Raw genomic sequence first — 17,725 nt, forward strand, 5'->3', positions numbered from 1 at the left:
TTCTGATAGGCTAATTGACCGAATTTGAGTCAATTGGAGGTGTACCTGTGGATGTATTTCAAGGCCTACCTTCAAACTCAGCACCTTTTTGCTTGACATCATGGGAAAATCAAAAGAAATCAGCTAAGATTCTAGACCACCACAAGTCTGGTTCATCGTTGGGAGCAAATTCCAAATGCCTGAAGGTACCACGTTCATCTGTACAAACAATAATATGCAAGTATAAACACCATGGGACCACGCAGCCATCATACCGCTCAGGAAGGAGGCATATTCTGTCTCCTAGAGATGAATGTACTTTGGTGCGAAAAATGCAAATCAATCCCAGAACAACAGCAAAGGACCTTGCGAAGATGGTGGAGGAAACAGGTACAAAAGTATCTATATCCACAGTAAAACAGCAAAATGAGTCCTATACCGACATAACCTGAACGGCCGCTCAGCAAGGAAGAAGCCACTGCTCCAAAACCGCCATAAAAATGCCAGACTACAGTTTGCAGCTGCACATGGGGACAAAGATCGTACTTTTTGGAGAAATGTCCTCTGGTCTGATGAAACAAAAATAGAACTGTTTGGCCATAATGACCATCGTTATGTTTGGAGGAAAAAGGGAGGGGCTTGCAAGCCAAAGAACACCATCCCAACCGTGAAGCAGGGGGGTGGCAGAATCATGTTGTGGGGGTGCTTTGCTGCAGGAGGGACTGGTGCACCTCACAAAATAGATCACTTCATGAGAAAGGACAATTACATGGATATACAGTGCCTTGCGAAAGTATTCGGCCCCCTTGAACTTTGCGACCTTTTGCCACATTTCAGGCTTCAAACATAAAGATATAAAACTGTATTTTTTTGTGAAGAATCAACAACAAGTGGGACACAATCATGAAGTGGAACGACATTTATTGGATATTTCAAACTTTTTTAACAAATCAAAAACTGAAATATTGGGCGTGCAAAATTATTCAGCCCCCTGAAGTTAATACTTTGTAGCGCCACCTTTTGCTGCGATTACAGCTGTAAGTCGCTTGGGGTATGTCTCTATCAGTTTTGCACATCGAGAGACTGACATTTTTTCCCATTCCTCCTTGCAAAACAGCTCGAGCTCAGTGAGGTTGGATGGAGAGCATTTGTGAACAGCAGTTTTCAGTTCTTTCCACAGATTCTCGATTGGATTCAGGTCTGGACTTTGACTTGGCCATTCTAACACCTGGATATGTTTATTTTTGAACCATTCCATTGTAGATTTTTCTTAATGTTTTGGATCATTGTCTTGTTGGAAGACAAATCTCCGTCCCAGTCTCAGGTCTTTTGCAGACTCCATCAGGTTTTCTTCCAGAATGGTCCTGTATTTGGCTCCATCCATCTTCCCATCAATTTTAACCATCTTCCCTGTCCCTGCTGAAGAAAAGCAGGCCCAAACCATGATGCTGCCACCACCATGTTTGACAGTGGGGATGGTGTGTTCAGCTGTGTTGCTTTTACGCCAAACATAACGTTTTGCATTGTTGCCAAAAAGTTCAATTTTGGTTTCATCTGACCAGAGCACCTTCTTCCACATGTTTGGTGTGTCTCCCAGGTGGCTTGTGGCAAACTTTAAACAACACTTTTTATGGATATCTTTAAGAAATGGCTTTCTTCTTGCCACTCTTCCATAAAGGCCAGATTTGTGCAATATATGACTGATTGTTGTCCTATGGACAGAGTCTCCCACCTCAGCTGTAGATCTCTGCAGTTCATCCAGAGTGATCATGGGCCTCTTGGCTGCATCTCTGATCAGTCTTCTCCTTGTATGAGCTGAAAGTTTAGAGGGACGGCCAGGTCTTGGTAGATTTGCAGTGGTCTGATACTCCTTCCATTTCAATATTATCGCTTGCACAGTGCTCCTTGGGATGTTTAAAGCTTGGGAAATCTTTTTGTATCCAAATCCGGCTTTAAACTTCTTCACAACAGTATCTCGGACCTGCCTGGTGTGTTCCTTGTTCTTCATGATGCTCTCTGCGCTTTTAACAGACCTCTGAGACTATCACAGTGCAGGTGCATTTATACGAAGACTTGATTACACACAGGTGGATTGTATTTATCATCATTAGTCATTTAGGTCAACATTGGATCATTCAGAGATCCTCACTGAACTTCTGGAGAGAGTTTGCTGCACTGAAAGTAAAGGGGCTGAATAATTTTGCACGCCCAATTTTTCAGTTTTTGATTTGTTAAAAAAGTATCCAATAAATGTCGTTCCACTTCATGATTGTGTCCCACTTGTTGTTGATTCTTCACAAAAAAAATACAGTTTTATATCTTTATGTTTGAAGCCTGAAATGTGGCAAAAGGTCGCAAAGTTCAAGGGGGCCGAATACTTTCGCAAGGCACTGTATTGGAGCAACATCTCAAGACATCAGTCAGGAAGTTAAAGCTTGGTCGCAAATGGGTCTTCCAAATGGACAATGACCCCAAGCATACTTCCAAAGTCGTGGCAAAATGGCTTGAAGATAACAAAGTCAAGATATTGGAGTGGCCATCACAAAGCCCTGACCTCAATCCTTTAGAAAATTTGTGGGCAGTACTGAAAACGCATGTGTGAGCAAAGAGGCCTACAAACCTGAATCAGTTACACCAGCTCTGTCAGGAGGAATGGGCCAAAATTCACCCAACTTATTGTGGGAAGCTTGTGGAAGGCTACCTGAAACGTTTGACCCAAGTTAAATAATTTAAAGGCAATGCTACCAAATACTAATTGAGTGTATGTAAACTTCTGACCCACTGGGAATGTGATGAAAGAAGTAAAAGCCGAAATAAATCACTCTCTACTATTATTCTGACATTTCACATTGTTAAAATAAAGTGGTGATCCTAACTGATCTAAGACGGGGAATTTTTACTCTGGTTAAATGTCAGGAATTGTGAGAAACTGAGTTTAAATGTACTTGCCTAAGGTGTATGTATCTTCTGACTTCAACTGTATATGCAATATAACCCACGACCTTGCCGTGTCTAGTGTCATGCTCTTACCAACTGAGCCACATTAGCCCATATAGAAAGGACCCATAAAAACATTTGGCTCGTTTAGATAGGAGCTGAGAAACACCATAGTAGTTTTCTTTGTCATTATTTTCCTCGTCATAACTCCATTAGGCATATTGCCAGGCCTCCTCGGGTTATTGGGGTGGTGAGCAGGGCAGAGGGAGGGTTTGTCGTATTCTTGTCACCCTGAAACCGGACAAAGCTGCTCCTCTCTAACTGTCACTGTGGCACTTTGACCCTTAAGGCCACTGGCCTGGCAACTACTTTGCCCCTTGGGGCAGTTGACAGCAACTGAAGGCTACATTAGGAGGGAGGGTCATGACTGCTACCAGATTAAAGGGTGGGATGTTCTTGTCTCCTGTTTAGAAGGGGTTTCCTGCTGCTCGGCCCATCTCTGGGAATTGCAATTGACCCCCACAATCCTCAGTGTTGAGCTGTCGTAAATGATGCACATTTCATGCTGCGGTTACTCCTGCATCCACCTCCCTCGGTCAGGGCTAAAGAGCAGTAAGATGACTGACCCCCTACCTCCAGGGCTGTGTGTTTCTCCACTGTAATGTGCACAACAGGGCCGTTCAACAGAATAGTGGCTGTAAAGGCATTACAGTTGACCCAGGCATTTACACACAAAAGGGGGCTGTTTATTTGGAGGCTTCAGAGCCTGGGTCTCTTGTTGCTTCAGCCCCCCCCCCCCTTCATTGCTTCCATGTGTGCTGTTTAAAGGGAGGTAGAGGGGGATAGAGAGTGGGGGGAGTAAGGGAAGAAAGGGAGAGAGACAGAGGGAGAGAAGGAAGGGAAGGTAGTTGGGAGAGTGCCACATAACACAAGTGGACCCTGTTTGTGAACGAGCCTGTAAAAGGCAGCTGTGGCGAGGTCCCCTCCAAGCTAAACCTAGTGTTGCCAGCAACCAGCGGGACGGGGGGACTGATCCACATCTAAAGGCCTCCTCCTGCATCTGATCTGTCAGATCTCTACTAATCACCAGCAGACTTTTCCATGCCAGAGTTTGTAATATATATATATATATACACACACACACATCCTGTCTCAGTGTCTTTGGGGTGGTGCTTGACAAGTCTGCCTGTCTCAAACAATGGAGCCCTCCACTATGCTCACTTTTCAGGTAGGGACACACGCACACAGCCCATTATCCAGGGACAGGCTTAGCTGGTATTATCATGTCTAATGTGCTGAATAACATTTATCTGGGCCAGTGAAATAGTTTAAGAGAAATCTGGGAAGTTGCTCCTCCGTTTGACAGGGAGCTAGGATCCGGTCAGGGCTGTTTTTATATTCTCCATTAAGAACAATGTTACTTCACAGTATAAACAACACTTCAGGTTAATTTTGTGTGTGGTAGGTGTAAGCATGGCGCTACCAACGGATCAAATACACAATGTGTGTGTGTGTGTATGTGTGTGTGTGTCTACCATCTGTCTTCTGCTCTGTGTGCTCCAGGTCCAGCTGTATTTCGCATGTCTGCCTGAGGACAAGGTTCCTTACGTTAACAGTCCTGGAGAGAAGTTCAGAATCAAACAACTCCTCTATCAGCTGCCTCCACATGACAACGAGGTAAGGAAAAGGCCCCAAAAGAGTGTGGTTGTACGTGCATGGGTGTGTGTATGTTTGTGTGTACGCTGTGTCTGTACGTGTGTGTGTGTGTGCCATAAAATGCATCCCAGCATGCCCTCTCATTAAAGGCATCGTAACAGGGCAGGTCTCACAGCAGGACAGCACCCATTTTCCCACCATCCATCCATCCCATCCCTCCCTCCCTCCCTCCATCCATCCCTCCCTCCCTCCCTCCCTCCCTCCCATCCATCCATCCATCCCATCCATCCATCCATCCATCCCATCCATCCCATCCATCCATCCCATCCCCTTTCCCAGACTCAATGTTGTTTGAAGATGTGTCCAACCCTTGTCCTTCCCTGCCTTGCAGTAAACCTCTGTTTAAGACCACCTTACCACCTACCAGGGTTGGGTTCAATTCCATTCCAAATCAGACAGGAAATAAATGGAAAGTCCAATCCTCCAAGCAATGACATTTCATTTGACTTCCAGTTTACTGAATTGAAATGGGATTGAAATGGGATTGACCCCCCCCCCCCCCATTCACATTATCACCATCAGTCTTTAGTCCCTTGATCCAACGCTGGGTCACAGACTGTCATGCCCTGGGTACAGTAAGCCCTTTGACTATGATTTGATGATGTTTGCTGACAGCCCCCACCAGCAGGGTTCCTGTCATAGTCTTTCTGGGGACAGACCAGTGGGATAGGCGACACTGCTGAAAGACGTCCTTTATTTGTGCCACCACCGCAGTGACATCACAGCCTGAGCCAGAGCTGCTTCTCTTTGTGGTTCTTCCCCTCGTGATTCCACTCTAAACACAACCCCTGTAAAACGTCTGCTTTCCCTTGGTAACGGTTTGAGGAGAGACATCAAAAAAACGGTTGTCACTCTCTGCTTTGTGTTGTCCAATTAAAGTCCACTTTGGACGATGTTTAACGAAGGCCTGTCTTCTTTCACTCCCTTCAGGGCCGCTACTGTCAGTCTCTCAGTGAGGAGGAGAAGAAGGAGCTCCACATGTTCAGTGTCCAGAGGAAGAAGGAGGCGCTGGGGAGGGGCTCTCTCAAACTCCTGCCCCGGGACCTGCTACACAGCGTCTGTGAACATGTACGTCCCCTCTCGCACACCGCCACTCACCTCAGTTCCTACAGTTCCTACCGGTCAAAAGTTTTACAACACTTACTCATTCAAGGGTTTTTCTTTATTTTTACTATTTTCTACATTGTTGAATAATAGTGAAGACATCAAAACGATGAATTAACACATATGGAATCATGTAGTAACCAAAAAAGTGTTTAACAACTCAAAATATATTTTATTATTTAGTAGTACATGATTCTTTAAAAAGCCACCCTTTGCTTTGATGACAGCTTTCCACACTCTTGGCATTCTCTCAACCAGCTTCACCTGGAAGATGTAGAAGATGTACAATGTAAAAAATAGTACAAAAAATAAAGAAAAACTCTTGAATGAGTAGATGTTCCAAAACTTTTGACCGGTATTGTATGTAACAGTTTGCAAAGTTATAGGAACTGTTGTAAGCCATATAACCCAATGAAATTACTATTGAGAGGCAAAAAGCAGAACTATCTGTAGCCTGTGCTTCACTAGAGGAGTCTGTTTCTCTTAGAACCTCCTATTCCTCTGTGTTGTATGTCAACCATGCTATGTAAGAGATCCCTAAACATATGGTGGTTTTGCAGCCATCGGAAATCTAAAAAGCCTCTCAGAGTTGGAGTGTAGCTCCAGTGGGTTGACTTGACTCTGTGCTCTGCTCGATCCTCAGTGTTTTATTTAGTGTACTTACAAATGGGGCCTGAGCAGCCCGGGGGATGTAAACTGTGAATGTGATGTTGTTTGTAGTCCCAGTGTTAAAGCACTGCCTGTGTCCTCACATGACACACACACAGAGAAACCGAGAGGAACAACCCAACTGCAGAGGGACCGTAGGCGACCACAGTTAGCCCCACGGTCAGAATTCCCATAATAACACCAGATGCCATGTTATGAACTGTACTGATGCGGTCCCTCACAGATGGAAGGGAGTTGGTCACGTATCTCAACCCTCCTCCTCTCTCCAGTAGGGAATGGGGACAGCGGGACTTAGTGGCCATATGATACCCTAGTTAGTATCCAGGGCTGAGGCCATGCTGTAGGATTAGATAGGATAGCCACACACTCCAGACTGGAAGTTACATAACTAGGGCATTTGGCCATAATTGTTGACATGTTTTCACTGTGCAGTCAACCACACATTTAACTAGTAATGAAATTCATGTTTTTTAAAAAGTCAGCACTTTAAAAATTACAATATGCCATTTTTACTGGTCATTTCAATGAAATGTATATACCCATTGATTCTTGAAGAATAACTTCCCTAATGAGCTTAATGCAATAATACAGTATAAAATATGTAGTTTTAGAGTGAAACTCTGTTCTTTATGGATGTCCCTTGTGTGGATTTCATCACAGTGTGGGGAGAGCATCAACGGAGGGGAGATGACGGTGTTTGCCTCCAGAGCGGGTCCTGGGCTGGCCTGGCACCCAGCATGCTTTACGTGCTCCACGTGTAGTGAGCTGCTGGTTGACCTCATCTACTTCTACCAGGATGGGAAGATCCACTGTGGCCGACACCACGCAGAGCTGCTCAAGCCACGCTGCTCAGCCTGCGACGAGGTGAGTGTGGAGATGCACTGTGGCCGACGCCAGAGCGGAGTTGAGCAAGATTTCCAACCGTTCATTCCAACCGCTTCGCTAAAAACCATCCTGCGCTCACAGGAACAAAAAACCATCCTGCGCTCACAGGAACAAAAACCATCCTGCTCTCACAGGAACAAAAACCATCCTGCTCTCACAGGAACAAAAACCATCCTGCTCTCACAGGAACAAAAACCATCCTGCTCTCACAGGAACAAAAACCATCCTGCGCTCACAGGAACAAAAACCATCCTGCGCTCACAGGAACAAAAACCATCCTGCGCTCACAGGAATAAAAACCATCCTGCGCTCACAGGAATTAAAACCATCCTGCGCTCACAGGAATAAAAACCATCCTGCGCTCACAGGAATAAAAAACATCCTGCGCTCACAGGAATAAAAACCATCCTGCGCTCACAGGAATAAAAAACATCCTGCGCTCACAGGAATAAAAACCATCCTGCGCTCACAGGAATAAAAACCATCCTGCGCTCAAAGGAATAAAAACCATCCTGCCACTACAAATTCGCTACATTCATTAAAATCAATCATACAGTGGTGGAAAAAGTTCCTAATTGTCATACTTGAGTAACAGTACAGACACCTTAATAATGACTCAAGTACAGTGCCTTGCGAAAGTATTCGGCCCCCTTGAACTTTGCGACCTTTTGCCACATTTCAGGCTTCAAACATAAAGATATAAAACTGTATTTTTTTTGTGAAGAATCAACAACAAGTGGGACACAATCATGAAGTGGAACGACATTTATTGGATACTTTTTTAACAAATCAAAAACTGAAAAATTGGGCGTGCAAAATTATTCAGCCCCTTTACTTTCAGTGCAGCAAACTCTCTCCAGAAGTTCAGTGAGGATCTCTGAATGATCCAATGTTGACCTAAATGACTAATGATGATAAATACAATCCACCTGTGTGTAATCAAGTCTCCGTATAAATGCACCTGCACTGTGATAGTCTCAGAGGTCCGTTAAAAGCGCAGAGAGCATCATGAAGAACAAGGAACACACCAGGCAGGTCCGAGATACTGTTGTGAAGAAGTTTAAAGCCGGATTTGGATACAAAAATATTTCCCAAGCTTTAAACATCCCAAGGAGCACTGTGCAAGCGATAATATTGAAATGGAAGGAGTATCAGACCACTGCAAATCTACCAAGACCTGGCCGTCCCTCTAAACTTTCAGCTCATACAAGGAGAAGACTGATCAGAGATACAGCCAAGAGGCCCATGATCACTCTGGATGAACTGCAGAGATCTACAGCTGAGGTGGGAGACTCTGTCCATAGGACAACAATCAGTCGTATATTGCACAAATCTGGCCTTTATGGAAGAGTGGCAAGAATAAAGGCATTTCTTAAAGATATCCATAAAAAGTGTTGTTTAAAGTTTGCCACAAGCCACCTGGGAGACACACCAAACATGTGGAAGAAGGTGCTCTGGTCAGATGAAACCAAAATTGAACTTTTTGGCAACAATGCAAAACGTTATGTTTGGCGTAAAAGCAACACAGCTCATCACCCTGAACACACCATCCCCACTGTCAAACATGGTGGTGGCAGCATCATGGTTTGGGCCTGCTTTTCTTCAGCAGGGACATGGAAGATGGTTAAAATTGATGGGAAGATGGATGGAGCCAAATACAGGACCATTCTGGAAGAAAACCTGATGGAGTCTGCAAAAGACCTGAGACTGGGACGGAGATTTGTCTTCCAACAAGACAATGATCCAAAACATAAAGCAAAATCTACAATGAAATGGTTCAAAAATAAACATATCCAGGTGTTAGAATGGCCAAGTCAAAGTCCAGACCTGAATCCAATCGAGAATCTGTGGAAAGAACTGAAAACTGCTGTTCACAAATGCTCTCCATCCAACCTCACTGAGCTCGAGCTGTTTTGCAAGGAGGAATGGGAAAAAAATTCAGTCTCTCGATGTGCAAAACTGATAGAGACATACCCCAAGTGACTTACAGCTGTAATCGCAGCAAAAGGTGGCGCTACAAAGTATTAACTTAAGGGGGCTGAATAATTTTGCACGCCCAATTTTTCAGTTTTTGAAATTGTTAAAAAAGTTTGAAATATCCAATAAATGTCGTTCCACTTCATGATTGTGTCCCACTTGTTGTTGATTCTTCACAAAAAAATACAGTTTTATATCTTTATGTTTGAAGCCTGAAATGTGGCAAAAGGTTGCAAAGTTCAAGGGGGCCCAATACTTTCGCAAGGCACTGTATAAGTCACCCATTAAAATACTACTTGAGTAAAAGTCGAAAAGTATTTGGTTTTAAATATACTTAAGTATAAAAAGTAAATGCAATTGCAAAAGTATACTTAACTATCAAAAGTAGAAAGGTAGAAATCATTTCAAATTCCTTATATTAAGCAAACCAGACGGCACCATTTTCATGTTTTGTTTATTTACGTATAGCCAGGGGCACGCTCCAACACTCAGACATAATTTACAAACGAAACGTGTTTACTGAGTTCAGAGGCAGTAGGGACGCCAGATCAGAGGCAGTAGGGATGCCCGGGGATGTTCTCTTGATAAGTGTGAATTAGACCATTTTCCTGTCCTGCTAAGCATTCAAACTGTACTTTTGGGTGTCAGTGAAAATGTATGGAGTAAAAAATACATTATTTTCTTTAGGAATGTAGTGAAGTAAAAGTTGTCAAAATGATAAATAGTACAGATACCCCCCCCAAAAAAACATGTAGTTCTTTAAAAGCATGTTTTTTTTTACTTAAGTACTTTACATCACTGCAACTTAACCAACATCCATCTATTTTTGTGACCTACCATTTGTTTTCAGAACCAAAACACATGGATTTAGATCAACATGGAAAAGTTCATGTAAGAAGCTCACATCATTTCAAATAAGCTACATGTTTATTTTTTTAAACCTTTATTTAACTAGGCAAGTCAGTTTAGAACAAATTCTTATTTACAATGACGGCCTACACTGGTCAACGCAGGGACAATTGTGCGCCGCCCTATGGGACTCAATCACAGCCTTGATATTAAACAGCATATAAACACTAAATAGGTCAGGAGCCAGACAGGGAGCCTAAGAAGGAACGGAAATGAATTATTTAGGCTACATTATATCAATTATTTCAAGGCTATAGCCTACAAAGAAATACATTCTGAAGCATTTGCGAGCGACACTAGGCTGGTAGGGACATAAAGAGCTCAGCATTTAAACATTTCGTTCTATTAAATTATTATAGTCTATAAATTGCGCATGTAGGCTGCGATTTACTTACAAATTACAAAATACAAATTAAACGAAAAATGCCTTATTAGGCTCAGCCTCCAGTGCCTTTGAATTCATTTTTAGAAACACAAGTTTGTCCAGAGTCTGTGGCTTCAGGCTCATGCTATTGTGCCTAGAGAGCCGGGCAGCAGTGGAGAATATCCTCTCCAGACTTGCAGAGTCACTGGGGATGCTAAACACGCTTCGGCAAAATAACCCAATCAAAACAGAAAGCTTCTTGAAAGTTGGAATATACCAGGCCTATTGGGACAAAATTTATGATGGCCTATTATATAGATAAAAGTTCCGTTCCATTTTTGTTCTGTTAAGAGATCCGATTTTTAGTTTATAATTACTTTGCTAAAATGACACACTTAGTTATCGATCCACCTCATTCCTTTCTTTTGGCATGTGCACATAGTAAGTACACCATCATGCTTTCGGGAATATGTGTATTTTCAGATTACACTATGATTCTTTAGTTGTAGACACTGCATCACTGTTCTTCCTCTCTTGCTCTTGGTCCTCCTCTTTGAAAGTCACCTTGATGTTGCATCTGTGTGTTTTATCAGTTTCTTTATGAAAATATATAGTGAACTCCATGACAGTAGCTAAAGCAAGGGGCTATAGCAGCACACAAGTAGACTAGAAGTGCATGCTGGGGCGGGCTGGCCTGAGCTCGAGTGGGCACTACTGGATCGAAATTGGAGCGGGCGAGAAAGCCGATGCTCCAGCCGTCGGGAATCTCGCTCCACAGTCCAGTCAAATTGGGCACACTCCGCTCACATACTGTGGCCGACACATAAAACCACGCTGAGTCAGATTCAAACTCACCAACACAGGCATATGTTCTCTGGAGGCAACAGCAATAATCACTAGACCAACCCAAGTCACACACTTGTCATCTAACTGTGTTAATGTTTCCAACTTCAGGTCATCTTTTCTGACGAGTGTACGGAGGCGGAGGGGCGTCACTGGCACATGAAGCACTTCTCCTGTTTTGAATGTGAGACGGTGCTGGGGGGTCAACGTTATATCATGAAGGATGGTCGGCCATATTGCTGCGGCTGCTTTGAGTCTCTCTATGCCGAGTACTGCAAGGCCTGCGGGGAACACATTGGTAAGCCCTGACGATACGCATACAGACCACTGCTTTGTGAAAAAAATGGCAGAAACTAAAATAAACACACATAGGTTATGTCTAACAGTTTACTATCAATGTTTTTTAGGCAGCGAGTGTGTTAGCAGGGCTCTATACAGTGACATTCCATTACATTTTACACACATACGTACCTAAATATTCTGCTGTGCAATCTGGATTTTTTAAATTTAGGAGCACCAGTACACATTGCTTTAATACCTTAAATATTTGTTTATTGATCTAAATGTCTTTGCGTGTGCCTACATCTCTCTCACCTTAGGCACACGTGCTCCTTGTAAAAGGTCAGCATAGCCCTGGTTAGTAATCCAATGCAGAATATCAAAACAAAATGTATCATGTCAATATTTTCAGCCAGTATGAACATGTTACATGACACATACCTATGAGGAATTTGACAATGAGTCAGGGAATCACACTACAAAAGTGTTTCACAAAACACAAATATTTCAAATCAAAATCAAATCAAATTTATTTATATAGCCCTTCGTACATCAGCTGATATCTCAAAGTGCTGTACAGAAACCCAGCCTAAAACCCCAAACAGCAAGCAATGCAGGTGTAGAAGCACGGTGGCTAGGAAAAACTCCCTAGAAAGGCCAAAACCTAGGAAGAAACCTAGAGAGGAACCAGGCTATGTGGGGTGGCCAGTCCTCTTCTGGCTGTGCCGGGTGGAGATTATAACAAAACATGGTCAAGATGTTCAAATGTTCATAAATGACCAACATGGTCGAATAATAATAAGGCAGAATAGTTGAAAAGTTGAAACTGGAGCAGCAGCACAGCCAGGTGGACTGGGGACAGCAAGGAGTCATCATGTCAGGTAGTCCTGGGGCATGGTCCTAGGGCTCAGGTCCTCCGAGAGAGAGAAAGAGAGAAGGAGAGAATTAGAGAACGCACACTTAGATTCACACAGGACACCAAATAGGACAGGAGAAGTACTCCAGATATAACAAACTGACCCTAGCCCCCCGACACATAAACTACTGCAGCATAAATACTGGAGGCTGAGACACATCTGTGCTAAGTCTTTCTCCATTCCCGTAGGTGTGGACCACGCCCAGATGACGTACGACGGTCTCCACTGGCACGCCACCAAGGGTTGTTTCTGCTGTGCCCAGTGTAAGAGCTCTCTGCTGGGCTGTCCCTTCCTGCCCAAGCAGGGCCGGATCTACTGCTCCAAGGCCTGCAGTCTGGGAGAGGACGTCCACGCCTCAGACTCCTCCGACTCCGCCTTCCAGTCGACGCGCTCCCGCGAGTCCCGCCGCAGCGTCCGCATGGGCAAGAGCAGCCGCTCAGCCGACCAGTGCCGCCAGTCGCTCCTCTTCTCGCCCTCTGTCAACTACAAGTTCCCCGGGTTTACTGGTAACCCAGACACCGATACGCTCACCAACAAGCTGGCCCACCTGGGTTTAACCAATGAGGAGTGCTTCTGGAGGGGGAGGGAGGACACCGAGGGCCCCGATGACCGGGGCGAGGAGGAGTGGGCCGAGCACGAGGACTACATGACCCAGCTGCTGCTCAAGTTCGGGGAGCACGGAGTCTTCCAGCAAGGTGAGGTGGTCGACTCCAGACCTCCAACCGATCTGTGGATGACCGAGGCTGAGGTCAAGATGAAACAGTGTGAGCCTCAGGGCTCTAGGGCTGAGAATGGAGGAGGATGTGGAGGAGGGTCAGGCAGCCAGAGCCTGGCCAGTAAGAAGTACCAGACAGATATGTACTGGGCCCAGTCCCAGGACGGGCTGGGGGATTCGGCCTACGGGAGCCACCCTGGCCCGGCCAGCAGTAGGAAGCTCCAGGAGCTGGAGCACGGCACTGGGAGCATCGGAGGTACCAGCTTCCAGAGGGAGGAGAAGCAGTGGTATGACAACTCTCTGGAGTGCATCACAGACAAGGTGAAACGGACAGATCAGAGTGTCAGGGACTCCATGGACTCACTGGCACTGTCCAACATCACGGGTAAGACATGTTACGTCTCTATTAAAATAGCCTTTTAGTCCAGTACTAGGCTTGATTTGTCCCGGAATCCGGCCCTGAGAAATGACCAGGTCTTGATCCGATTTGCATCCTAATGTTCAATGTTCTGTGATGGCAGAATGTTCTTTGAAACTGCACTGTGGTGAAAAGACAACTTGTACAAATACATGTCATTATCTCTGTCTCTCTCTCTCCCGCTCTTCTCCCAGGTGCCTCTGTAGATGGCGACAGTAAAGAGAGACCTCTGGTCTACTCCTTACAGAGCTTCCAGGAACTCGAGGCTGAGAGAGACTGTGAGAACACAAGCAACATGGGAACTCTCAACTCCTCCATGTTACACCGCAGTGCCACTTCCCTGAAGAGCCTTACGTCTGAGCTGGAGCAGGAGGAGAACGTACCAGAGGAAGAGAAGGCCCCTCTTCCCTCTCCCCCCAAGCATCCTCATGTCCCGGCGTTGAGACGGACTCGATCCCAGTCTCGACCCCAACAGGTGAAGTTCTCCCCAGACGTCGTGGACAACAGTCGCTATGGTGATCTGCAGGTGCGCCAGCCTCCGATGAGCGAGCGGACGCGGCGGCGAGCATACCATTTCGAGGAGCAGGACCAGGGGATTGGTGACTCGGGCTCCGGCCGCTATCACAACCACCACCACAGGAGACGCCGCAGCCGCAAATCACGCTCCGACAACGCTCTCCACCTGGTGCCCAAGGAGAGGGCCAATCGCATATACTTCAGAGAGGACCACAGAGGTCATGGGGGACACGGCTTCAGCTCAAAGAGGCCCCAGCAGCTGGCCTTCCTGCCCAACCAGCAGGGGTATGGCCAGACCCAGCATCCCCACCGCCATCCCCACCAAGCCACCTCAGACTTCAGACTCCAGCAAGGCCCAGCCATGGAGAGGTTCTTGGGGTTGTGTGGGGACAGGGACCAGGATGACTGGTGCTCCACCTGCTCCTCTTCTTCCTCTGAGTCTGAGGAGGAAGGCTTCTTCCTGGGCCAGCCCATCCCCCAGACACACAGACACTACTATGATGGCCTGCCCAGCCCCAGCCACGTGGCAGGCCTGCCCTCCCCGCCTTACGGAGCAGTCCCACGGACTATGTCCAAAAAGAAGAAGGGGCACAAGGGGAAGAACTGTATCATTTCATAAGACTTTTAAATGATACTCTGTCTGCAACCCCTTTCTGAATCTCGTTGTTGTTGCCACTATTGTGAATACAGAAATGGCCCGCTTGTTAAAACTGTCTTGCCAACTGGATGTAATACAAAAAAAAACAGAGTTGCATAAACACATTTCAAAACTGTCATCATAATTGTATTAGAAAAAAATGTATGCAAATAACTCTGAACAAATGTATTTATAGAAACACCATTTAGTGAGTAGCGGAAATGACTATTTAACAGTGCAGATATGAATGTATATATTGTAAAGTGTAATTGTTTTTATAACCCTGAGTCAAATGTTTTTGTAGTGGAAGGCATTGAAAGATAAAACTGATAGCAGTTATCAAAGAACCTTCTCTTTTCTTAACCAGGGTTTGAAAAATGAAATATATGATATGCTGCCAGCAAAGGTATTCAGAGTGCAGAGTTTGACCCTGGGCCTGGTTTCCCAAAAGCTATTTCCTGGTTGCTAAAATTCAAATAGTTCCCCTAATTTCAGTTTGTGTGACAAGACAAGCAAGTATAGTACCATTTGGGGGGGGGGGGGGACAGGTAGCCTAGTGGTTAGAGTGGGGGGGCGGCAGGTAGCCTAGTGGTTAGAGTGGAGGGGCGGCAGGTAGCCCAGTGGTTAGAGTGGAGGGGCGGCAGGTAGCCTAGTGGTTAGAGTGGAGGGGCGGCAGGTAGCCTAGTGGTTAGAGTGTTGGGCCAGTAACCAAAAGGTTGCTGGATCAAAACCCTGAGCTGACAAGGTAAAAATCTGTCGTTCTGCCCCCTGAATAAGTCAGTCAACCCACTGTTCCCCAGTAGGCCGTCATTGTAAATAAGAATTTGTTCTTAACTGACTTGCCTACTTAAATAAAGGATAAATAAAAAAACATCTAAACTGCTGTGAAATATATTTTCCATAACCCAAAATTTGTTTTTCTTCATTTTTCAGCTGTACTAAACAAAGACTGCAAAAACTAAACTTAAGATGGGAGGCATAGAAATAGCTCACATAGAACAGATCTACAACCTCTTAGACTTGCTTTCAATGAGAATGACAGATCTATAACTCACATCTCTGTGAATTTGGTCGGGTCACCCAAAATAAGTGACATATTCCAGCTTTAAGGCCCAGTTCTCCGTTAGAACCTTTGTTAAATCTCCAAGCTCTTTCTCAAAACCATCTTTAACGTTGCACTTGAAAACGCTCTTAAGCTAACATGCTGACCACACCGCTCGCTTCGCAAAATACAATTTAAACATACATGTTGTTCGATCATTGAATCTGCATTGCCAAGCGCTAAAATAGAAGTCAGTTCTAATGCAAGTTCTGCCTCTCATCTCCTCATTGGTTTATAGAAGCATATGCCCACGTGCCAACTCCTCATTTGTTGTTATACCCACGTGGGTGATTGAAAGATGAACCGAGGTCGGTCGGGCGTGGTAATACACCTTTTTATGAAAGTTAGTTGCCAATCGCCATATAAAGTCCAAAGAAGAAAAATCCTGGAAGGAGATGACTAAAAACGATTTGGTTGACCGTGTGGATTAATTAACTAACCAAAATGTTTATATCCCAGGACAAATTAGCTAGCAACAGCAAGCTAGCTATCTAAATTGCCATAAATGTTCATGCTTTTCAACCGGTCCACAAATGTATATAGTTGGTTCAGAGTTTGTTTTGATATTTCAACCTGCGTGTCGTGATCGCGTTTGGTGTGTTGTGGACAAAATAATTGTTCGCACAAAGGCATGCGCGAGCCCGGTTTGGGGATGGCGAGCGCGGTTTTGGGTACGGTGTTACGCCTACTTCAGACCACTTGTAGAACAGCTAAGTGCATCAACTGCTTTTTTGCCCTCCCGCGTCATCACTTTATACACAGAAGATAAACATAAACCATTTGATTCTATCAGTCTCCCTGTGACCACCGATAACATCAGATCAACGTTGACTACAAATACAATGTTGCCTAAGGTCTTAGCAATTGATACAATCGACACATAAAAACATTAAAGTAAAATCCAGGATGACTGCATTAAAATATAAACAGTAGGCTATAGGCATTTTTCAATCATATTTAAATACATTTCATGTTCGGTCAATTGAGTTCCTTTTCGCTACTTGTAGGCTACAGTCAAATATGCCTCAATATATTTAATGATGTCAAATCAAATGTGTAGCCTAACATGGTGTGCCAAATCGGTGATTTAACGCATTTCTATTGGGTAAGCATTAGAATAAACAACAACATTTGCAGCCACAGGTGGTAATCACGCTCTAGGAGCTGATCCGTCGTAAGTATTGTGAAATAATGCTAATGTTAAGGTAAGATTTTAATATAGAGAGCTGATCCGAGAGCAGCGTTCCTTTCTTTCGATCCCATCAGTATCAACACATACTCCCAACGATGCACTAAGTGACCGTTCTCTCTGCGTGGCGTTTTGGGAAACGCATGCTACATCTTCAACCGTTGTAGGAAAGGTGCATCGTTAAAAAACCTAAGTTCCATCGCTTTCAGGAAACCGGGCCTAAGATATTTCTACATGTGCTTTTTAATGCAGTTAGAGTCCTATCACATGTACTATATAGGGCCTGGTCATAAAGCCCTGACAGGGCTATCACATGTACTATATAGGGCCTGGTCATAAAGCCCTGACAGGGCTATCACATGTACTATATAGGGCCTGGTCATAAAGCCCTGACAGGGCTATCACATGTACTATATAGGGCCTGGTTGGGTTGAATATTTTATTCATGGGTCATATTGTATTGTAAACGGATCAGTCATCTGTATAAATGTAAGAACTGGAATATAAAGACGAAGATTGATGCTAATAATATTTGTAATAAAAAATATATTATAAACATAATGAGAATG

General features: G+C 44.6%; 1 protein-coding gene across 1 annotated transcript in view; it reads left to right on the forward strand.

The window, feature by feature from the left end:
* LOC110499974 (prickle-like protein 1) overlaps positions 1 to 17,712 on the forward strand; it is an 80,907-nt gene extending 63,195 nt beyond the window's left edge. The window contains exons 3-8 of the mRNA XM_021577061.3: positions 4,480 to 4,593; positions 5,563 to 5,700; positions 7,066 to 7,269; positions 11,495 to 11,681; positions 12,768 to 13,679; positions 13,907 to 17,712. Coding sequence (XP_021432736.2) covers positions 4,480 to 4,593; positions 5,563 to 5,700; positions 7,066 to 7,269; positions 11,495 to 11,681; positions 12,768 to 13,679; positions 13,907 to 14,847 — 2,496 coding nt within the window. The 3' untranslated portion in view covers positions 14,848 to 17,712. The remainder of the gene's footprint in view (positions 1 to 4,479; positions 4,594 to 5,562; positions 5,701 to 7,065; positions 7,270 to 11,494; positions 11,682 to 12,767; positions 13,680 to 13,906) is intronic.
* The last annotated feature ends 13 nt before the right edge of the window (positions 17,713 to 17,725 follow it).

The sequence above is a fragment of the Oncorhynchus mykiss genome, chromosome 2 (genome assembly GCF_057628025.1).
Source record: "Oncorhynchus mykiss isolate SJ-2025 chromosome 2, ASM5762802v1, whole genome shotgun sequence".
NCBI classification, from domain to species: domain Eukaryota; kingdom Metazoa; phylum Chordata; class Actinopteri; order Salmoniformes; family Salmonidae; genus Oncorhynchus; species Oncorhynchus mykiss.